This window comes from Vombatus ursinus, unplaced genomic scaffold (assembly GCF_900497805.2).
Source record: "Vombatus ursinus unplaced genomic scaffold, bare-nosed wombat genome assembly UNPS02014863.1, whole genome shotgun sequence".
NCBI classification, from domain to species: domain Eukaryota; kingdom Metazoa; phylum Chordata; class Mammalia; order Diprotodontia; family Vombatidae; genus Vombatus; species Vombatus ursinus.
Window position 1 is genome coordinate 31001588 of NW_020954641.1, and position 23650 is coordinate 31025237.

The 23650-nt window shown below is 43.7% G+C and overlaps 1 protein-coding gene across 3 annotated transcripts in view; it reads left to right on the top strand.

Moving 5' to 3' along the window:
• The window catches only part of ANXA6 (annexin A6), a 60008-nt gene that overhangs the window by 35327 nt on the left and 1031 nt on the right, over positions 1 to 23650 (top strand). For 2 of the 3 annotated variants that reach the window (XM_027841984.1, XM_027841986.1), the window contains exons 13-24: positions 893 to 951; positions 2868 to 2946; positions 4000 to 4081; positions 10168 to 10262; positions 10800 to 10913; positions 11292 to 11382; positions 11655 to 11734; positions 16000 to 16053; positions 20088 to 20105; positions 20709 to 20805; positions 21290 to 21385; positions 22732 to 22790. In XM_027841984.1, the coding sequence (XP_027697785.1) occupies positions 893 to 951; positions 2868 to 2946; positions 4000 to 4081; positions 10168 to 10262; positions 10800 to 10913; positions 11292 to 11382; positions 11655 to 11734; positions 16000 to 16053; positions 20088 to 20105; positions 20709 to 20805; positions 21290 to 21385; positions 22732 to 22790 (924 nt within the window). The remainder of the gene's footprint in view (positions 1 to 892; positions 952 to 2867; positions 2947 to 3999; positions 4082 to 10167; positions 10263 to 10799; positions 10914 to 11291; positions 11383 to 11654; positions 11735 to 15999; positions 16054 to 20087; positions 20106 to 20708; positions 20806 to 21289; positions 21386 to 22731; positions 22791 to 23650) is intronic. The other variant, XM_027841987.1, reaches the window with a different exon arrangement.

A 23650-nucleotide genomic window follows, 5' to 3' on the forward strand; every position in this document is an offset into this window, starting at 1 on the left:
GCAAGGGGTCCCATGACATTGCATATGTGAGAGCCATCTTAAAAGTGCCTAGAGCCATTAGTCTCTTAGAGGCTATGGAGAATCCTGGTCAGGTCAGGGAACTTGAAGATAGGGACAGACATAAAGAAGGTAGCATTTTGGTAACATGATAGGGTCCTATTAGGTTGCTAACAAAGCTTGTATCCCTCAGGTAGATTGTCCCATCCTCTGCCAAGGATTAATCAATCACAGAATCTTAGAGCTAAAAGTCAGCCAACAAGAATTTTTTTAAGCACCTATTGTGTGCTAGATACCGTGCTAAACACCAAGGATACAAAGAAAGGCAAAGAACAGTCTTTGCCCTCAAGGAACTTGTGGTCCGATGAGGGAGACAACATGCAATTATGTACAAACAAGATATATACAGGATAATTTGGATATCAACAGAGAGAGCGGTAGCATTAAGAACAAATGTTAAAAACCAATTAGTCTAAGCCTCATCCTACAGAAGAAGAAACCAAGTCCCCGGAAAGGGGAAGTGCTATGTGACCTTGGGCATGTTTAACATTGATTGCCAAAGAACATTGTGGCTGAGAAGTGGGGAGGGGGTTAGAGGTCAAGATTACAGTGAAAGCAAGAATATTCAAAAGTGATTTATGAAGAGATTGGAGCCACCCTACTGGATTATGTGGTCCCTGTTGCTCCCCCTTCTCACCCTCCACTAAGAGAAGCTCAATCCCTGATGATGAACAAGGGTATTCATTCCATTTTGCTCATTCCTTTAGTGTTTTGGGGACCTCTCCACACCAGCTGAGAAGGGACCCATGACTGAGCCTAGACACCATTGCTTGGAAAGGCGATGCCAGCCAGGGGAGCCGAAGGCTAATTTTCCCCACTCTTTCTCTCTTCCTAGAATGACACATCTGGAGAGTACAAAAAAGCCCTGCTGAAGTTGTGTGGTGGAGATGATGAGTAAGTCACCATCTGTACCCTTCTTCTGGAGGGAAGACAATGGCCCACCACTTTAGCATCAGGGTCAGGAGAAGAGGTCACAACAGGTTGTGAAAGTGGGGAGGGAATAGCCATACTGGTATCTCCTTTCTTTTGCCTCACACCCCAAATGCGGAGAGTGAGTAGTTCATGGGAAGAAGGTTTAAGGTTCTGTATGACACTGGGGGAGGGGAGAGAGTATGGATATTTTGGTAACCCCCAGTGAGCTCTATCTCTCCATAACATGTGATTTTTCTGTGTATGTTTGTACACATGTGTAGTGTTTTCCTAACTGTTCCTGAGGCTAGGATACTTAACAGCTCAGGCTTTTGGCCAGGGCTAAGCTGAGCCCTCTTTCCTTTTGGTCCCTATAGCCCATATTTTTGGGTGATCTTTGTACCTGGAGACCCCAGCACTGGGGGACAAATTCAGAATGTGGCATGGAGTTCAGGAGGCCAGTGAGAAAAGAGTCCTAATTGCAAGGAAGAAGCCTCCGGTGTGTTAAGGGAGGGCCAAGCTAGCTATTTGGAGAAGAGCCAAGGCCAAGAATCAAGCATTCTTATCTCTATATGGCTGCATATACAGTCCAATTAGACAAATACCTAAATGCTTACTGTGTGTGGGGAAGAGAGAGGGAAGGAAGACCTTGTGGTATAGTAAACAGTGCTGGGCTTGAAGTCAAGAAGACCTGAGTTCAGATCCTATCTCTGACTCTTGCTAGCCTTGTGACTTTGAACATGTCACTCATCCTCCATGGGCCTTAGTCAGCTCCCTAGAATTTCCTAATCTGTGACTATGTCGCCCTCTTTTGTGGAGGGAATTCCTACACACAATTCTCAGCTGACTAAATGACAGATAGTCAAATTATGTGTTAAGTCATATGATGTGAAAGAGAAAGACCCACACACAAAGCACAGGTGCCAGTGTGTGCGATTAGATTTGTGTGACCATATATCTGTATATATGGATACCATGCTGAGTATGACTGTGGTTACCCCAGCTATGTGTCTGTGGATGTAACAATGGAAGACCTTGAATCCTCCCAGTTCCCTAAAGCTCAGCCCTGGAGTATGTACTGAGGTTGATGTCAGCTTAGTTAGCAGACCTTCCCTGAGTGTGTGTTGTATTCAGAATCTTGTAATAACCCCCGAGATAGATAGCAAGATAGGTAAGGTCCCTAACCCTCAGAGCCAAGGAATCACCTACCACGCTGGACCTATGTGGGCTTGTCATGGGATGAGGAATCAGGCCTTCACTCAGCAAAGCAGGGGAGACTTTCCCAGTGAGGATGTCCTTCAACAAGGTTCTCTGAACACCGTGGCCAGAGTGACGAAACGCCTCCAGTGGCAGGCTATGGTAGGGGGAGGTGCTGTGGGGATGGGAGGACACCTTCCTTCTGTTAGTGTTGGAAATAGCCACCTGCCTCCTTCCCCAGGGTAAGTAAAGATGAATTCCTTATGGAATGAAACAGTACCTTTGTATCTGACTGTATGTTGACCTCCCTTTATGCAACCTTTCAATTCCTAAGCTGACAGTTTTAAAATTAAATCCTATTTTAAGTGGAGGATTATTGTCTAAAATATCCCCCCAGTGAATTCTTTTCTAAAGGATAAACCTAAATTTCTCTCTGGGTTTTTTCTGAATTTTTCTATATTGGTTTTGCATTAAGTGAGGTTCATTTAAATCTTTTGGGCGATGAAGTAGAGTATTTCAAGGCTGCTTAAATGGCCTTGGGGAAGGGAGGTTGCAGTGATCTCCCCTCATGCTCCGAAATAAAACAAGGGCTCGGCATCCTGTGTGCGCCTTGGGGGAGGGGGGCTGGAGTATGTTTGATTAATGGGTCCCAGTCCTTCCTCACCATACCTGTCCTCTTCCTTCCCCCATCCCCTCCGTTCCAGTGCTGCAGGCCAATTCTTCCCAGAGGCAGCGAAGGTGGCATATCAGATGTGGGAGCTTAGTGCAGTGGCCCGAGTGGAGGTCAGATCCGTGCCCCCACCCTCCCTTTCCTGCTTGCACCCTGGACCACATGGCTTTTCCTCTCTGACAGCTGGCTCCCACCTTCTCCTTTTCTGGCTCCAGGCTCCCCCTGGTGGCCAATGGGAGGTGCTGGGACAAACACTAAGGCTTCCTTTTCTTCCAAGTGATGGCGGCACTGAAATTCTTGCATCAATTCCTTTACCTAAAGGGCTGGAAGGTTTTGGGGAAACTATTAACCACTAACAGGGATGGCTGAAGCAAGATGGACTAATTCTTCTAAAAAGTCTTCCTCAGTCCACTGCTGATGGCTGGGGCTTTGATGCATGAGAGCAGAGATCAAACTGGCTTGGGCACACTCTGCCATGAGTCCCTGAAAATCTGTGACTGTATAATGAGGCTCCCAGGGTCCTTTATATACCGATGTAAGGAGGTGTAAATAGGCTCAGGAATATTGGAAGTAAATCATTATCCCAGTGCTGACTTCCCTTCCTTCCCCATCAGGTGGGGTTGTGGTCTAGAGATACCACTGAAAGGGAAAAGGTAAATTGGGCAAGGGACAGGACTAAGGGAACCAGGGAGAAAGATCTGAAAGGCCATCCCCAGAGGAACTAGTGTTACCCTGACCTTAACAGCTAGCAGTGCTAGACAGGTAGTCAGGAGACCCGAGTTCTAGTGTTGGCTTTGCCATTGACATGAGCATTGGGCAAGTTTTCTCACCTGTAAAAGGATTTGAACTCGGTACCTCCAAGGTCCCTTCTAGCTCATTCTCTGATTCCATGTAATCCAAAGCTTTCAGACAGCCTCTATTACCTGGAATTCTTTGCTTTTCAAGAACACCACTGGATATGCACTGCTGCCCTGAGCCATAGTGATCTCTTTCTCTGTCTGCCTGCCAGGAGTGCAGGGTCTGTTTGCTGTCTGTGCTCCTACTCCCCACTCCCTCCTCCTGCCAGTTGCTTGGCCCAGCACTTGCTGGGAAACCCCTGTCTCCTATTCTAGGGCCCTAGGGGGGACCTTTCAACATCCCATTCAGCTCTCTCTTGCTTCTTCTAGCTCAAGGGAACAGTACGTCCAGCTCCAAATTTTGACCCAGAAGCTGATGCCAAGGCTCTGAGGAAGGCCATGAAAGGCCTAGGTAAGAGGAATGCTGGTGAGGCTTATGGCGGAGAGATTGGTAAAAAGAGCTGGGTATAACAAGGGCAGGCTTTAGAACTAGAGACTTTATAGACAAGCAGGACTTTCTTCTGATTCTTAACTTATTTGAGTAAAGACTAGGAGTGTAGAATATTGGAAAGAAAGAGGCTTGAGAGTCAGGAGAGATGGATTCCAGTACTTCCTGTGCCACCAGCTCTGTGATTTGTGGCAAATTCAGATTTTGGCCTCCCTTTCACTGCAAAATGGAACAAATCATTTTTGCCCTACTGAAATCATGAGGTGGTATGATAAAATATGTGGCAGTGCTATGAAAAAAAAAGTAGACCCCTGCAAATGTCTGATACTGGTCATGATCTCACTACCAGCAAAGAGAGGGCTTTGTCCAGTGAGGAGCTAATGAATTAAGTGCCACCTGCTGCCATCTAGTGGCCACCTGCTACTCTGGCTAGAGAACTTAGTAGAGGAGGAAAGGAAGGTCTGGCATCCCTAATAGGATCTGGATGGTCATGGGATCACAGAATCTCTGAGCTAGAAAGAGACCTTCCCCACCCTCTGCAAAGCCATGTAAAAGAAAAATTATATAGTTTTTTTTCCAATTAGCAAAAACCAGGTTTCTGTCCCCCAAAGCCATTTAATCTAACCATTCCACCTTTGCTTGAAGACTTCGAGGGAAGCAGAGAATCCACTTCCTCCAGTTCCATCTTTGACCAGTTTGTTTTTCATACATTCATATTAAATATGTTTCTCTGCTCCTTCCACACTTTGCTCCTCATTCTGCCTTCTGGAAGCAAGTCGACCAAGACTAAGCCTGAGACCTCTTTTGTCATGACACTCCTTCAAATACTTGCAGATAGCTATCCTATGCCCTGCAGGATCTTCTCTAGGCTGTGTATCTGCCATTCCTCCAACCAGATTTTTATACAGCATCATCTTGAGACTTTCATTCTGGCTACCTTCCTCAGAACTGCCTCTCTTCAGTGCCCTTCCTGAGATGTGGCTGCTATAACTGAACACAGGACTCCCAAGGTGGCCTGATTGGGTCAGAGCACAGTGGGTCAATCACCTCTCTTATTCTGGACACTACCTCCCAATGCAGTGTAAGATTATTTGACTCTTGGGGCAGCTAGGTGGTACAGTGGATAGAGCACTGGCCCTGGAGTCAGGAGGACCTGAGTTCAAATCCAGCCTCAGACCAAACATTTGACACTTACTAGCTGTGTAACCCTGGGCAAGTCACTTAATTCCAATTGCCTCACTCCCCCTACTCGCCGACAAAAAAAAAAAAAGATTATTTGACTCTTTTGTCTGCTACCCAGGACTGCTGACTCTTATTAAGCTTGTAGCACACTAAAACCTTCAGTTTCTTTTGAATGACTTAACCACTACTTGATGCCTTTGAAGTTGATTCCTTTGAACCAAGTGTAGGACTTCAGTTATCCCTATTACATTTTATCTCCTAAGATCTCATCCACTGTTCTTACCTGTCAAGGTATATATTTGGATTCTGACTCCGTCATCCAACATGTTAGCCATCCCACTCAGCACTGTATCGTCTTCAGATCTGATAAGCATGACTTCATTTAAGTGATTGATTTAAAAAAAAACATGTTGCAAGGCACAGGACCAAGGACAGATCCCTGAGACATTTCACATGCCTCCATCTACATTGAAGCTGGTCTGGTCATTTAGTTCCAAATGCTGCTAAGTGTCTCATCTCCCCTACCTTTCTTGATCTTCAAGTCAGCAAGCATTTACATATTTATTTATTTTAGGCAGTTGGGGTTAAGTGACTTGCCCAGGGTCACACAGCTAGTAAGTGTCAAGTGTTTGGTCTGAGGCCAAATTTGAACTCAGGTCCTCCTGACTTCAGGGCCAGTGCTCTATCCACTGCACCACCTAGCTGCCCCTCAGCAAGCATTTATTAAGCACTTACTGTGTGCCAGGCACTGTGCTAGGTCCTGAGGATACAAAGACAAAAATGAAATAAGTCCCTACCCTCAAGGAACTTACTTTCTACACATAAGTACACAGATAAGTAATATACAAAGACAAAAATGAAATAAGTCCCTACCCTTGAGGAACTTACATTCTTTATATAAATACATAGATAAGTAATGTACATGTATGTGTATATGTACATATATACATGTATCTATACAGATCCATGGATGTATATATTCATATATCAGACATATCATAATAGGGAGCACTAATCTGAGAAAGCAGGAAATGCCTCTTGAACTGAGCCTTGAAGGGACCAAGAAAGAGATAAGGAGGGAGAGGGTACCAGTCCATAGTGGGGGGAGGGGAGAGAACCTGCACAAAGGAGCTTGAAAAGAGAATGCTATATGTGGGGAATAGTAAGTATGTCAGGTTGGCTAGAATATAGAATACATGAGAGGGAGAGATATATAATCAGAACAAAGAGATAGGCTAGAACCAGACTATAAAGAGCTTTAAATGCCAAACAGAGGAGTTTCTGTTTTATACTCAAGCCCACAGGGAGCCATTGAAGGCTCTTGAGTAAGGGCTCGACTTGATCAAACCCTATGCCTTGGGATATCCATTTGGCAATAGGTGGAAAACAAATTAGAGAGGGACCGATTAGGAAATAGTCCAGGAGAGAAGTGATAAGAGCCTGAGCTCAAGTGGTAGCTATGTAAGAGAATGGGACAGATGTGTGAGTTCTTGGAGAAGATGAATCAATAAACCTTGGCAACTTATGGGATATGGTGATGAGGGAGGATGAAGAGGTAAGGGTGACTCCTAGGTTGTGAACCTGGGTGACGAGAAGAATGGTGTTGCCTTAGACTGAAATAGAGTCATTAGAAAGAAGAGTGAATTTAGGAGAAAAGATGTTAACAAGTTCTGTTTTCAGGATGTTGAGCTGGAGCTGTCTACAGGACATCTTAGTGGAGATGTCCATCAGGCAGCTGGAACTGTGGGACCAGATTTTAGGAGATGAGGGATGGATATTAGGAGATGAGGGATGGATATATAGACTTGAGGGTCATCTGATTAGAGATTGTAGTTGAACCTATGAAAACTGATGAGATCACCGAGAGAGAAAAGAGATAAGGGCTCAGGACACAGATGATGATTTTACAAGAGGGACTGAGAAGAGATAACAAGTCAGACAGGTAGGAGCAGAACCACAACAAAGCAGTGTCACAAAAACATAAGAAGTAGTGTCCAGAATGAGAGAATGATTCACAAGGACAGTATGAAGGACTTTGTCATATGCTGACATTTATGTAATGCTTTAAGGTTTGCAAAGCATTTTACATATATTGATTCATTTGACCCTCATAACTCTGTGAGGTAATTAATATTTATTATTAGCCCCATTTTATAGATGAGGAAACTAAGCCTGAGAGAGGTTCAGTTACTTGCCCAGGATCACACAGCTATTAAGTGTCTAAGGTGGAATTTGAATTCTAACTTCAAGTCCAACACTCTCCATTGAACTCCCTAGCTGCCTGCCATTAGGCATCTAGATAAATTATCTCTGTGGCATAACATTTTGTGTAGAATGCTGGACTTTAGGTCCAAAATCACTGCACTCAAATATTACCTCAGATACTTATTAACTGTGTGACCCTGGGTAAGTCACTAATTTCTCTTGACCTCAGTTCCTCATCTGTAAAATGAGAGATTTAGACTCAATGGTTCCTTCCAGCTCTCACAATCTGTGGTCCTATGATTTACCAACCTAGTAACCTTGCCAAGAAAGGAAATTAGATTTCTCTGGCATAATCTATTCCTGATGAAGTCATGTTAGCATTTTATAATCACTACTTCCTTGTTTAAATGTTCACAAACCATGCATTTAATAATATATTCTATCATTTTCCAGAAGTCAAAGATAAACTCACTGCCTACACTCTGCTGGCTCTACTGTATTCTTTTACTGGAAAACCATTAAAATATCTCCAGGCCTATGACATCTTTTTATTCTTTATGATTAAAAAAAGAAAACCAATAACAGTGGATAAGGAATTACCGCACTTTTAGATCCCTGGGCCATAATTCACCCAGACCTAGTGACTTGAACAAACTCTTTTAGAAGCAGCCAAGTGCTCTTGTGTCTCTACTTATTTTGGGTTTTAGGTCCTTATTAGTTATTTTTGTTCTGTCCTTTTCAGTCTAATGATTATTTACGTTAAAGAAAACAAAGAGTGAAACAATTCTATCTTCACTCTATCATGATTTCATCTGCCCTGATCAATGATCCAGTCCCTTCTTTGATTTTCTTTTCCCCCAATATAGTGTTAAAGTACTTTTTGTCATCCTTAACATACTTCCCCAATCTCAGCTCATTCTGAGTTTTAGCTCTCCTAACACTATTTTTACTTAAGCATGGGATAGGTCTATATTTATTGTCTGTTATCTACCCTTGCTTCCATCTTCTACAAATGGCTCATAAAATCCAAAGTTGGTCACTTCACACAAGTCTCTTTAGGCAGACTTCCGTTTTTCTCCTATTGGAATGGTTAATATTTTTGTCTTCCAAATTTCATTCTTCAGATCTTCTCATCCTTCTTGGACTGATCTCACATGTAGTATTTTATGCAGGTGACCTTATTGGTCCTTTCTCTGAACACTCTGAGATCTGCTTTCCTAAAATCTACTATATATACCAGACTATGCCCTACTTTCCTCTCTTCCTGTATCATGAATTGTAAGAAGGAGTTGTTATCCCTCCCCTGCTTCCAGGTCCTATATTTCTACTTCACTAACCATTTCATCCTTGTCAAAATCAGGTCAATTATAGCAATTCCATCTCTACCTTTTGAAAGATTACCTTATTATTGTCAAGCCAGGAATTTTTTACCTGCTCTCCTTTTGAAAAACGGAGTTTTAGTCCATGTATGGACATTTGAAGCCTCACATCTCTTCTCTATCATGGTTTCATGCCAGGTCTGTTTGCTGAATTCATCTGTTTCTTCCTTTGGGTAGTCTCCAGTTATTCCCATGCCAATACCACCACCACTTTTTTACCAGTATGTTGTCTGTTATGCTTCTTGCCCCTGCTTCAAGAGAGACAGCATGGTATAAAGGATAGAATAATGGATTTGGAGTCAGGAAAACCTAGATTTTTATCTTGAGTCTGACACTACCTAATAGTGTGACCATGGGCAAGTTATTTAACTTCTCTGAGCCTCAGTTTCTTCACCTGTGAAATGTGGATAATAATACCCAGAGTAGGTTTGAATTTCAAATGAAATAATGTATATAAAATTTGTAGCAAACTTTAAAGCACTATACAAATGTTAATTATGATTTTGTGGTTATTCGAGATCTCCAGTGATAGGGAACTCACTACCTTTTGATACAGCCTGTTCCAGTTTTGAACAGTTTTAATAGTTAGGAACTTATTTTTTATATTGCTCTAAAGAACTTTTCTCTTTAACTAGTACCCATGGATCCTAGTTCTAGTCTTTTAGGCCACATTAAACAAATCTACTACCCCTTCCACTTAAGAGCCTTTCAGATATTTGAAGACAGAGATCTTATTCTCCCTTCCTTCCCAACCCTCTCTCACCCCTTGATAAATCTTACCTTCTTTGGGGAGAAGAGAAATTCCTTCAATGGATTCTCATTTGACATAACCATCCTTGCCACCCTCTTCTATGTATTTTCCAACTAATCAGTGTCCCTTTTAAAACATGGTACTGAGATCTGTACATAATATTGCAGGCAGTTGTGGTCTTCCTGGGGCAGAGGGCAATGGAATTGTCATCAACCTTGTTCTGGTTATTAGCCCCTGTTAATGACACTGGCTTTTTTTGGCTGCCATTTATATTGACCTTACAGTCCCCTAATATCCCTAGTGATATAATAAGGGAGGAATATAAAGCCTCTGGCTCAGAGGGAAACATCCTAGTTGGAGCCTCAGAGTTAAGCAATGGTTAGACACCACCTAGATCAGAGAGGACTCATGGAAGTTGCTAATTAGTGGAGATGGGTACCATGTTACCAGGAGCTTGCTCAGGATGAGAACCTGTGGGGTATTTCTCTAGCCTGTCCTTTTGGGTCCTTCTGAATCCTCTTTGGCCATTTCAGGTACAGATGAGGACACCATCATTGATATCATCACACGCCGAAGCAATGACCAGCGGCAGCAGATTCGACGGACCTTCAAGTCCCACTTTGGCCGGGTGAGGATGGTTCCACACTTGGGTCCTTTTCCTGACTCTGGCACCCACTCAGCTGACCAGCTTCTTCCTTTTCCTAGGCCTTTTTTTGGCTCATCTTTATTAATATAACTACTCACCCACAGACTGGTAGTCTATAGCAGTGTCTCTTATTTAATGTGACAGACATTTTTGCTCACTCACCTCAAACCATGGGTATTTTCCCCCTTGTGACTAATGGTATGTATTTGGGGGTGGTTGATCAGGGCCCAGTTTGTATCCTGGGTTAGTTAGGGGAACAGTACAGAGAACATACCAAAGCTAGCTGACCTGCTTACGATTAAACCTGTGGCCTTATTCTCAGTATCACTTGTCTTACTCTAACCTCCTAAATTCTTCCATCTTAAAATACCAACCTTCCTGCCCTGACCCTAGGCCCTTGTCTTTAGTCCTATTCCCCTGACCCTGGGTGATAGCCTTCTCTTGTTGGGTAGGGGGAGAAACCTTTTTCTTCCTCTTTGCTTTTCCCCCATATCCATTCTCTGCTTTGGCTTTGAAAAGGACCTGATGGCTGATTTGAAGTCTGAGATCTCAGGCAGCCTGGCGAAGCTGATCTTGGGCCTCATGATGCCCCCTGCACACTATGATGCCAAGCAACTGAAGAAGGCCATGGAGGTGCCATGTTGGGGAAGGGGAGAGGAAGCTTAGACAGCACTGGATGACAGGGCGGGCAATCAGAGGACAACTTCCGTCACCCTATTCCTTCCCACTGCCCATCTGGCCCTGCGTACTCTGTGCCAATGAACAAATGTTTCATTCCAATAGGCTCAGGGGGAGATAGGTGAGCAGAAACAGTAGTTAGAAGAAGGTCAGAGCCTCGAAAGAAATGTAATAAGAATGAAGTTAAGACTGACCTGCCCTGAATTCCTAGCCTGCATGGTGACACAGAAGAGGCAGGGGATAGCCCCTTTTGGCTTTGAAGTGGAGAACTGGTCTTTCTGGTAATGGGAACAAAGCTGTGGCTGAGCTTTGCCTTTCCCTGTGGGCTTCTAGGGAGCTGGCACTGACGAACAGGCTCTGATTGAAATCCTGGCCACTCGAAACAACCAAGAAATCCGGGCCATCAACGAAGCTTATCAAGAAGGTAAGAGGATAAGGAAGTAAAGGGAGAGAGCCGGAACCCGGGAGACATGGCAAGTTCTGGGCTGGGCCAGAGGTGATGAGGAAAGCTGGTGTGAGAGAGCCCTTGGGAAGACTCCAGGTGCACACTGACCGTCTCCCTGTGAGTTGTTCCAAGTGACGGCCTGGACTTCCAAGTCCAGCTTGAGCTAAGGTTAGCCTTTGGTTTCCCTGGAGTAGTGTTAAGCTGTCCTCAGGCTGCTCAGCTCCATGTCCTTCACATTTCTGTCTTCTCAGACTACCATAAATCCCTGGAGGATGACTTGACCTCAGACACATCCGGCCACCTGAAGAGGATCCTAGTCTCCCTAGCTACGGTAAGAGCAGGAGGTAGTGTCAGGTGTTCCTGTGTGCATGAATGAACGAATGATAATCATTTATTCAGCTCCCATTATGCACCATGCGCTGTGCTGAGTGCTGGGAATACAAATAAAATCAAGCAAGGTAGTCCATTCTAATGGGGGAAGAGAAGACATAAAAGGGGAGTTAGAATGAAGGGCAGGGGTAGGGGAGGCATATGCACACGGTGATGTGGCAGCCGGTTTCCAGGTAAGAGAAGGTAGAAGCTCACCTCTCAGGACCCAGCGTCCCAGGGACAGAGTTTGATTTCTGTTGATAGGAAGACAGAGAAGATGGCCAAGGACAGACAAGATGGCCTATACACTGCTGATAGGAGCTGGACACAGGGAGTGTGGAAGACTCCCTCCCCTATGCCCACCACAGGAGAACAACTACAAAATCCTTTCTCAGTGAATACAAAGTGCTAAACTCTACCCTGGCTGATTGGTTGGTCAGTCGTTTCAGTTGTGTCTGACTCTTGGTGACCCCATTTGGAGTTTTCTTGGCAAAGATACTGGTATGGTTTGCCATTTCCTTCTCCAGGTTATTCTACAGATGAGGAAACCAAGGCAAACCGGGGTAAGTGACTTACCCAGGGTCACACAGCTATTAAGTGTCTGAGGGTGGATTTAAACCCAGGAAGCTAGTCTTCCTGATTCCAGGCCCAGCATTGCACCCCCTAGCTGTCCTAGAGTGGGGGGATAGGTGAATTGTTCATCCCTTGGCTTCATACAATGCTTACCAGTTTACAAAGCTATTTTCTGTCCATTATCTCATTTGATCCTCATAGAAACTATGGGAGGATTGACTGGGTGAAGATTACCACACACATTTAATGGATTGGGAAACTGAAACTTGGAATAGGAATGTGACTTGCCTAAGCTCACCCTCGGTGAGTTGATAGTAGGGCTGAGATCCAGATTCTGGCTGTTGCTCCTTCCCCAGCAGCCCACTGCCTCTTCCAACGTACCGAAGGGAACTCTCTTAGCTTGAATAGACAGAAGGAAGAGAGCCATTGTCTTAAGATCGTAGCTGAAAAGGACATTATAGAGACAATGGTAACAGTCACCCATATTTCTAGCACACTTTGAGGTGATAAATTCCAACCTTCTCATTTTCTTTTTTCTAAAATTTATTGATACATTTTATTTTGATAAGACAGGTATTTCCCTTTGCAATGTTGTTGTTGTATAATTCAGGCAGCTAGGTGGCACAGTGGATAGAATGGTAGGACTGGTGTCAGGAAGACTCAGTTTCCTGGGTTCAAATCTGACTTCAGACGCTTACTAGCAGTATGACCCTGGGCAAGTCACTTAACCCTGTTTGCCTCAGTTTCCTCATCTGTAAAATGAGCCGGAGAAGGAAAAGGCAAATCACTCCAGTATCTCTGCCAAGAAAACCCCAAGTGGGGTCATGAAGAGTTGGACATAACAGAAAAACAACTGAAGAACAATATTGTATAAATTGTTCTCTTGGTTCTGCTTACTTCATTCTGGATCAGTACAAACAAGTCTTCCCAGGCTTCTAGGAAACCATGCTCTTTATCATTTCTTATGGCACAATAGTATTCCATCACATTTACATACCACAATTCATTCAGCTATTCCTCAGTACATGAGCAAATGCTTCTTTGCCTCCACAAAAAGAGCACCTGTGAAGATTTTTGTACCTATTAGTCTTTTCCTTCTCTGATCTCTTTGGAGGTATGGGCCTAGTAGTGGTATTGGAAGATCAAAGGATATTCACGATTTAGTAACTTTGGGGGCATAGTTCCAAATTATTCTCCAAAATAGTTGTACAAATTCACAGCTCTCCTCCAACTGTGCATCAACCTGCCTGTTTTCCTCCAATCCCTCCAGCATTTATCATTTTTCTTTTTTGTCAGCTTGCCAATCTGATGGGCATGAAGGAGGACCTCAGAGTTGATTTAATTTGTATTTCTCTAGTTATTTGTGATTTAGAACATTTTTGCATATGGCTATGGATTTCTCTTTTTGAAAAAATGCCCAAACAGACACCTCTCCACAGATAACCTTAAGCACCTTTACAAAATGCATTCCTGAGAAGAGTCTGTCAATTATTAACAGAAAGGAGGAATGCGTCCTTTAACTTTGTCATTAGGGCACTAACCTTGATTGCTAGTTTGTTGGGGTTTTTTTTTAATTTTTTTTTTTTTTTGCTAAGCAATCAGGGTTAAGTCACTTGCCCAGTGTCACACAGCTAGTAAGTATCAAGTGTTTGAGGCAGGATTTGAACTCAGGTCCTCCTGACTCCAAGGCTGGAGTTCTATCCACTTCACCACCTAGCTGCCCCAATTTTTTTTAATTTATTGATATCTTTTGCTTTCATGTCATTTTTATTTCCTCTTATGTTCCTCCCTCCCCCCTTCCTACTCATCAAGACATCACTTTAACACAGAATAGAAAAGGAAGAGGGAGAAAAGCAGATCAGCAAAACTAAGCCAAAATATTAATCAAGTGTGACAGAACTCGATCTGCAATGCTGCACACTTACAGTCTCCCACCTCTGCAGAAAAGGGAAGGGAGTGCTTTTCTCATCTCTTCTTCCATGTCAAGTTTTTGGCTACTGTATTTGGCCTGAATTTTTTGTTGCCCTTTAGAGCTGTCTTTATAGCTTCATGGGGCAGTTAGGTGGTGCCGCAGTGCACAGAGCACTGGGCCTGCAATCAGGAAGACTCATCTTCGTGAGTTCAAATCCGGCCTCAAACACTTAGTAGCTGTGTGACCCTGAGCAAGTCACTCAACCCTGTTTGCCTCAGTTTCTTCATCTGTAAAATGAACTGGAAAAGGAAATGGCAAACTACTGTGGGATCTTTGCCAAGAAAACCCCAAATGGGATCATGAAGAGTTGAACAGAATTCAACAACATTCAGTAAGCTTCAGTCACTCTCTGTTACCTCCAGGAGCAAATGGAAAGTGCTTTGACGTTTAAAGCTCATCACAACCTGGCCTGTTCCTATCTTTCCTGTCTTCTTATGCCTCAGTACCCCCCCCACACTCTTTGATCCAGCCACACTAGCCTACTTAAGAGTTCCTCAAACCAGGCACTCTTGTCAAACATGAAACTATTGTTTTGTGCCTTTGTACTCACCGGCTGTCCCTGTGTACCTGGAATAGTCTCTCTCTTCAATTTCACATCTTAGACTCAGCTCAGATCTCATAGCAGGCTTTTTCAATCCCCCCCCCCCCGGCTGTTCTCGTCTTCCGCTCTAAGGTGACCTGTCTACTCTGTATATGTCATGTATGGACCTAGTTATTTACATTTATTGTCTCCCTCAATAGACTATGAACTCTTTGAGGGCAGGGACTGTGTTTGCCTTTTTTTGTATCCCCTGCACTTAAACCCTGTGCCAAGCACAAAAGTGAAGGCTTAATAAATGATATTGACCTAACTGACTGTTATGAATGTTTTTGCATTGATGAGTCTTTTGCTGTCTTCTGCTTTCTTGGCTTTATAGTCCCAGTGATAAGGTCTCGGGGTCAAAGTATGAACAAGTTACCTTTTCTTTTCTTTGAGGCAGTTGGGGTAAAGTGACTTGCCCAGGGTCACACAGCTAGTAAGTGCCTAAGGCTGGATTGAACTCAGGTCCTCCTGACTCCAGAGTCGGTGCTCTATCCTCTATACCACCTGGCTGCACTACAAGTTAGCTTTTCTTGCAAAATTTCAAATTGTTTTCCAGAACAGCCAAATCAATTTACAGCTCCATCAGCATTGAATTAGCGCGCCTATCTCTTCTTACTTAGCTCCTCCAACAATGAAACTTCCTGTCTTTAACATTTTTGCTAGCTTAGTGATTGTGAGGTGATACTTCAGCAAACCTCTCCATTTACAGATGAGGAAATGGAGGTCCAGAGTGGTTACGTGCAAATTGCTACCTGGGTGACTTTGAGCAAGTCATGCAAGAGTTGAACTCAGGTTCAAGTGTGACCACACACTTGATATTTCCCCTTCCTAACTGCCTTTATTAGTGTTCCCTTGAAGTTATCAAAGAAGGCTTCCTGGAGGAGATAGAATCAGTAATGGGCCTTGTGTTGAAATTATTTTATCCTATTTCATGAATTCCTCCACACTAACTGAGCTAGGGTAGGGGTGGAAGGCAGAGAATGTACCTTTTTTTTTTCCTCTTGCATTTCTCCTTCCTCTTGTTTAACACAGGGCTGGTTACTGTCCACTCAGTACATTTGTGGTAATTGATCAATATTCTTTCCTGTTTCCACTACAGGGGAACCGTGATGAGGGACCTGAAAATTCAGAGCAGGCCCGAGAGGATGCCCAGGTGAGACTTCGGGAGACCCCTTCTGATATTTTTTGGGGGCTGCTATTCTGATGGAAAGTTCTGTCCCTGGGAAGAGGCCATCCTAGCCCCAGGGAACTGGCATTTCCTTCTTTGGAAAAAGCTTCATCCAGGGAAACAAGTCCATTCCAAAGAGAGGAAGAAAGGGAAGATCTGGAAGCCCCTGTGGTGTGGTATGGGCTGGTAGTCAGGTGGCGTCCTGGGTAGTTCTGAGTTTTGCCCCTCAGTTGCCCTACCTGCAAAATAGAAGCATTATCTAGGCAGATAGGGAGGTTGGATACCATTCCTTAGGCAGAAGTGGGCTTTGGGGCACATTGGGGTCTCCTGGCTGGTTTGCTTTGATAATATTGCTTAGTTTGGCTGTCTCTGGGGCTGGGATGCTTCCTTCCCAAAACTAGAACCATCTTTCCTTTGTTCAGGGACTTCTTTTTCCTATCTTTTGCACCAGTGGGAGCTCCTGGTGATAGCCAAGCCAGCCTGCTTATGCCAAGAGAGCCTGCCCTATCATAACTGCTGTCCTAATTGGGTGTTTTGATTTCCCTTCCCTGCTACACACACACACACACTCACTCACACTCACACTCACTCACACTCACACTCACACACACACACCCTCATGCCTCTCTAACTTGTAGCTCCTTCTGAAGCTAAGTACCAATTATCTCCCACTTGCTAAAACACACAAAAATAGGTTGGAAATGAGAATTGGAGCTACAATCAAGTTATCTGATCAAATTTCCAGAATTAGAAACATTTATAAACCATACCCTCATCTATAAACATAAAATGGAAAGAAAACTGGAGTCAGATCTGGGTTCCAGTCTAGACTAGAATTACTGCACATACTAGCTGTGTGACCTTAATAAATCTCCTTCCCCTCTCTGGGCCTCTTTTTCTTTTATCTATAAAATCATTTTTTGGTATAGCAGGAAAGAAGGGGATAGCCTTAATAACGGGTTCTAAGATGTCTTCTGGCTCTGGCATTCCGTCATCTAAGGGCCCAAGTCTTCCTCTGATTTTCTCTGTTCTGTCATCAGAATGTCTGGCATCCAATTCAAGCAGAAAACCCTATGTAAGGGGCCGCTGACCCTTACGTAAAAATCCCTGCAGGCCACATATTGATTTAGAAAACCACATGTTAACATGATATATGTTCTGATTTAATTTATTTTGTTAAATATTTCCCCCATTACATTTTAATCTGGTTCAGGCAACACTTGGGAATGTTGCCCATATTTGACACTTCTGCCATAAAGCACTAACGTTCTATAGTTAAAGACTCAAGGCCAGAGAGAAGGATAATCTCCTTTTTCTCCTGCTGCCTCAAAGAACTTAATCCGTATCTTGTTCCCCATTCACCTAACTTTGGCTGTTTTTCAAATGAAGAAGTGCTGGAAAGTATATGGAAAAACTGAATTTATGCAAATAGGGAGTTAGCCACGCTTTGATTTTTCTCTCTTGGCTCTGGGTTTTTTTGAGTAGAGCCAGAGTAGGATTTTTTTTTTAAGCTAACATTGTCTCTTAATTTCTACTGTTAGACTCCATCTTGGCTTAATAATTACCCTCCCCTCTTTTAAAATTCAAATATTTCTGGAAAGAAGGAAAGACATCAGTGGAATGTCAGAGCTGAAAAGGACTTTAACAAATAATCTCAGGGCAGCTAGGTGGCGCAGTGGATAGAGCACCAGCCCTGAAATCAAGAGGACCTGAGTTCAAATGTGGCCTCAGACCAAACACTTGACACGTACTAGCTGTGTGACCTTGGGCAAGTCACTTAACCCCAATTGCCTCGCTTAAAAAAAAAAATAATAATCTAACCCCATCATTTCACCAATGGTGAAACTGGTGTCTGAAGAGGGGAAATAATTTACCCAAGGTCACACAGGGAGTTAGGGGTGGAACTGTGGACAAGAACTCAGGTACTGACTCTCAGGCAAGAATCCTTTTGATTACACCAAACTGAATGTGGTTATTTACCTTTTCCTCTGTATATAGAGAGTTGGACAACCTGGAGTGACAGTTGGAGGGGGGGAATGGGACCTAGGAATCATAGAAAACTCATTTCACCTACCAGATTGTGCCAAGGGCTGGCCCTGTCTAGAAAGGGTAGACACTCATTTGTATTTCACTTTTAAGGTTTGCAAAATTTACAAATTATTTTTTTTTACAAATATTATCACTTTTGATTCTCACAACAATCCTGGGAGGTAGGTGCTATGATTATCCCCATTTTACAGCAGAGGAAAGGGAGGCGGATGGAGGTTGTCCAGGGTCACACAGCTAGTAAGAGTCTGAGACTGGATTTGATCTGAGGCTATACTTGAACTCAGGTCTTCCTGACTCCAGGGCCACCAGCACTCTGTATCACCTAGTTTCCTGATAAAGCAAGGTTGTGCATTTTTGCAAAGCTTTAAAATATGTCCCGTGGATCAAGGATATGCTGCTAAATGTTTAACAAGTGACCCTCTGTTGGGAAAAGATGATATATAGCACACCATAAAGTTTAATCACATTATTCCAGCCAACCAACAAAATAATAAATTAAGCCCTTACTAATTTTTATTTAAAAAAAAAAAAAAGCAAGGTTGTGATTGTCTCATCCCCCCTACCTGGCTCTAGGTATTGTCTGGCACCTTCCCCTGCTCCACTCCTGGTGCGGGCTTCCTAAACCTTCAAATCCTGGCAGGATCTTCTCACTTTCATTCCAATGGGCCCCTCCCTGCCCTAAGCACAGACTGCAATTCCTACTTTTGTCAGCAGAGGGAGCGCAACTGACAAACTTTCCAGCCCGCTGCTACTTTTTAGAGAAAAAGACAGGAGAAGAAAGAGAGAGACACCAGGGGTATCATTTAAGGGATGCTTGACCTAGGTCTGCTCCTAATCCAATAATCTTGTCCAGTCCATCTCACACAGCTGTTTTGGGAGCATAGGGATTTATATGGACCTCAGGACTCACCCACCTTTGTAGGGAGATCCCAGGGTCCTAGGTGGAGTCAGGAAATAATGTCAAAACTGGAAAGGACTTTAGAGAACATCTAACCCACCCCCCCATTTTTCAGATGAGGAAACTGAGGCCCAGAGAAAGTGACTCTGCCCACAGTCAAACAGGGAGTTAGTAACAGAGATGGGATTGGAAACCTGGGTCTTTTAAAGGTGAAAAAATATTTCTTAATGCAGAAATTCCTCTATAGCATTTTTAAGTTTATGAAAAGAGATGCTTTCAAGTTGGAATGTCTCAAAATGGGGATGAAAATTTCTAGGGTGGGGGGAACTTTGGGTCTAGGAAAACAACCATCTATAACAAAAGGTTACAGCTAGTCTCAGTACAGTTGCCTTACACACCTGAAATACAGTAAGTACTATAAATCAAATGATTGTAATTTGGGCAACCCAACAGTAATTAACCTTGTAAACTTACTCTCAGTAACTTCTGGCATCAGCAGAGAAACTTTTGTATTTAAGATTGCTTTCTTACCTGTTGTCACATTTTACTCTTAGAATGAACCTGAAAAAGGCTCTGGACTTGGAATCAGGAGACTTAAATTCAAATCCCAGTGCTAGCTTTTATAATCTGTGTGGTCTTTCAGCTTCTTCATCTGTTAAATGGGATCATTAACAATTGCACTACTGCTTTTCACAAGAAAGCATATATACCTTGGTATTTCCATTTTATTGATGGCAAAACTGGGACCAATAAAGAAATGTGATTGTCCAAAATAATCCAGTGAGTTAGTGGTAGAGCCAGTACTAGAAGCCACATCTATTGATTTCCAGTTCTTCCCATTGTATCTTAAGATGATCTCTAAGGTCCCTTCTAGCTTTAACATTCTGAGTCTGAGCCAGAAGATCAGAGTGCATTGGGCTCTTTACTTCATTTATGTGATTACAGTGTCCTTGCAAGATCCTCTTCCCAAACAGTACCTGTAACTTTCTGCCCCACCCTTCTATCCCAATTGGGTCTTCTCAGACCTTATTCTCACTTTGCCTTCCCCTCTTTCCCTTCTCCCTGCTCTCAGGTGATTGCAGAAATCTTGGTGAGTCTTGAATTTTATTATGATTTTTAATACCTCATGTGATGAATTCTAGCTAGACTGCTTGCGTGTGCTGAACCCATTGGGGAATGTCATCTTGGGTTTGAGGCTTTCTTAAGGTGTTCTCTCTCCTTCTCTCTCAGTCTGTCTCTCATTAGTCATTCTCCCCATCACCTGTGCCCCCGCCCCCAATATTTCTTGAAGGGTATTTGTCTGGGGATAAACAGAGGGGAAAAGAGTGGGCAGATTAAGGCTGGTCATTGGGATTCATGGCTGGAGCCAGGTCAGCTGCCTCTCTGGTGCTCCTGCCTGGGCCAGCTCAGCTACTCTCCCCAGGAATCTTCTGTTCCTGAATGGGAATGGAAAGCATCTGATGCCAAGTTTTCCTAGTTATTCCAAAGGGCAGAGAGCTGCCAAGGTTTCAGGAAAGAACAGGTCTTGAGCCATCCCTACCAAACAGACCATACCCATTCCTCCTATAGAGACAAAAGCCCTTGGACCAGAAGATTTGAGTGTTGAACATTAACAATAACAATTTCTTCTCCTGTCCCACCCACTCCTATACCCCCAATCCTACCTGTATTTTCCTTTGCCTCAACTTTGCAGGAGATAGCAGACACAAAGACTGGTGGCGACAAACCTTCTCTGGAGACATGCTTCTTGAGTATCTTGTGTTCTCGAAGTTACCAGCATCTCCGAAGAGGTTAGCACTCCACCCACTCCACACTATTGTCTGCCTCATCCTCTCTGCTTGGCACTGTGGGTACGGCAGAAGCACACGTGGGAATAGAGCAGGGAAGAAGACATTTTTGCACCCTTGGTGACATTTTGATGTGGCCAAAAAAAAAACCCCTGCCGATCTTAGACCGCATTAATAGAGTATTAGTGTCTAGGACAAGGGAGGAAATAATTCCATTGTAAGCTGCCCTGCTTACACCACATACTAAGAATTTTAGGAGGAAGATTGACAGATTGTGGGGTTTTTTCACCTAAATAGTATTGCTTTCCTGACCAAAACACTTAGGAACTCATGTCCCTTGACGGTACCCTCATCATAGTCCTGGGGGGCCATTCTAGGTGTTTGACAGACTTTAGGAGGGGAGGGGCCAGGGAAGAAAAAGGTGGGAAGTTCCCCTCTTTATTGACCTTGTGGTTCACTCCCTCTCCTGGGTTTTTCTGGCTTCCAGTTTTCCAGGAGTTCATCAAGATGACTAATCATGATGTGGAGCACACCATTAAGAAAGAGATGTCTGGTGACGTGCGGGATGCATTGGTGGCTATTGGTGAGTGGCTGGGGGTAGGAGGGAACTGGGATAGGGGACCAGTACAGTTGCCCAGGAGGGAATTCACAGTAGCATAGATTTCAGTCCATTTCCTCTAGCCCGTGAAGCTCTGCCCACTTGGTCTGAGGGTGCCATTCTTAGTCTGTGGGAACTCAAGAGGAAATAGTTGATGCCCTGTTTGTCTGTAGTGAATTAGCAAGAGAAACATAGGAGGAAGGAAATGTTATTTGCAAATACCCAATTCCACTCTACACTCTCTTCCCTCCCCTTCTACTGGTTCTTAGATCATGTGGGCACTGTTATATTTTGGTGAATGGGGAGGACAGAGTGAAGAGAGCTGAAGAGTTTGTGTTAATGAATGCCAGGACAAGAAAACAGTCAAGATGGAAACTCCACCTGTCCCTCTCACTGTGCCCAGCCTCCCTTTCTTTCCTTCTTGCCTTTTTTCATTTCCCTCTCTGTTCTTCTCTAACATAAACAGCAAGCGAAATCAATTAACTGGTTGATCAATAAGCATTTACTAAGCACCTACTGTGTGCCAGGCACTGTGCTAGGTGCTGGGCATGTAATATGAAGAATTTGTATTTATATCCTACTTGCCTTCTCTTTTCCTGTGTATTGCATGGGACACTGAGCTGCCCATTTGGGGCCTAGCCTGGGGCAAGAGCCGGTAATCCATAGACTCGGAGAAGTTGGTGAACTGGGGTGGGGCCCACAGCTGGTTTCTAGAACTCCTTTTATTGTTCTCTGCCTTTCTGATATTCAACTCATTCTTTCCTTCAAGCAGTCTTTGGGGAAAGATTTTGAAGCTATTTCCAGCAGAGCCATTGTAAGCACCAGTGAAATTCCTGTTCATATTTGGTCCCTGTGGGACCAGCTGTCCTTATAAATTAAGCAGGGGGTCACCTATGTATCATGCTTTTAGGAGAAACAAATGCCCTCCCACCCCCCACCCCCATCAAAACATCTTCCTTACTATGTATCAGAGTGCCAAAATTCCTACCACTAGAATTTAATCCTTTTGCATCTTAAAGCATATATGGTATTCTTGCCCCCCACTAGAAAGCAGATGTCCCTGGATTCATGCCACTTTAATTGTTAGTTAAGTACTTAGAAAAGATTAGTTGACAGTCAGCTGAGATCAAAGTCCCTATGAATGGGAGGGGCAGACATAGGACACAGGCCTGAAGTGGAAAGAAACACTGGAAGGGATGATGTCAGTGCCAAAGACCAATTTTGCTGGCATACAGTCATTGTTAGGGCTGGCACTGAGTAACAGCCCAGGTTTGTGTAGAGATAATAAGAGAAGCCAGCTTCTAACTGCATTTCCTTTGTGTTCTCCTTAGTTCAGAGTGTCAAAAACAAGCCCCTCTTCTTTGCTGATAAGCTGTACAAGTCCATGAAGGTAAACCATTTCCTTCTTCTGGGACCATCTAGAGTCAGGGGCCAAAAGGCAGCCCAGACCTCTCTCATTCCCTGCTCTTCCACACTCCGAGGCCAGTAGTCTCCTGTTCATAAAGATGCTGGAAACATTGGGAGGTATCAGCAAAGTTGCATATCTAGGGAAGAGGACAAACCCTGAAAGGAAAGAAACCACCAAGCCTTCTTCCAGAGGGGTTACAAACTCAAAATGTTTTCCCATGGCCAATGTGGGATTATTTCTAGGGAAATTTTAGAGACAGGGGTAGAGAGCTCAGGGCTAGCATGGGGAATATCTTAATGGAAACCCTACCAACTTCTAATATCTGTAAAATTATACTGACTGCCTGGTCATAAGTTATATTATACTATACTTCCCAGGGCTAATGCCTAGGGCAGGCCTAGGTATTGCTCTGCTATCATCTTTCCTCCCCCCACCCATTCTATTTCTGATGTTTGACCTTTTTTTTAATCTTGCATTTATAGTCTGCACACACAGTTCTAAGGCTAACTGTAGCCACATTTAACTTCACTTACCCTAAGAGTCTGAGGTTTCTGGGTGTTCACTAGCAATTAGGCCAAGGTCCAAGTGAGTAAGCTTCTTGGACAAATGGTTTTCCCTCTGAGTGTCCTCATCTATTAAAAGTGAAGTGGTTGTACTAGATGATCCCTAAGGTCCAAAATCCTAAGATCCTTGAAGACAAGGGTTCAGATCTGTTTTCTGTGGTTCCCCAGGAGGGTAATGTGGTGTTCTAGCTCCAAACAACCTCATGTCCCAAGTGCTCAAGGAAGGCATTTAATCTGTCCCGTCTGGGAGATTGAGACATAATTTCCTCCTGTGGGTTT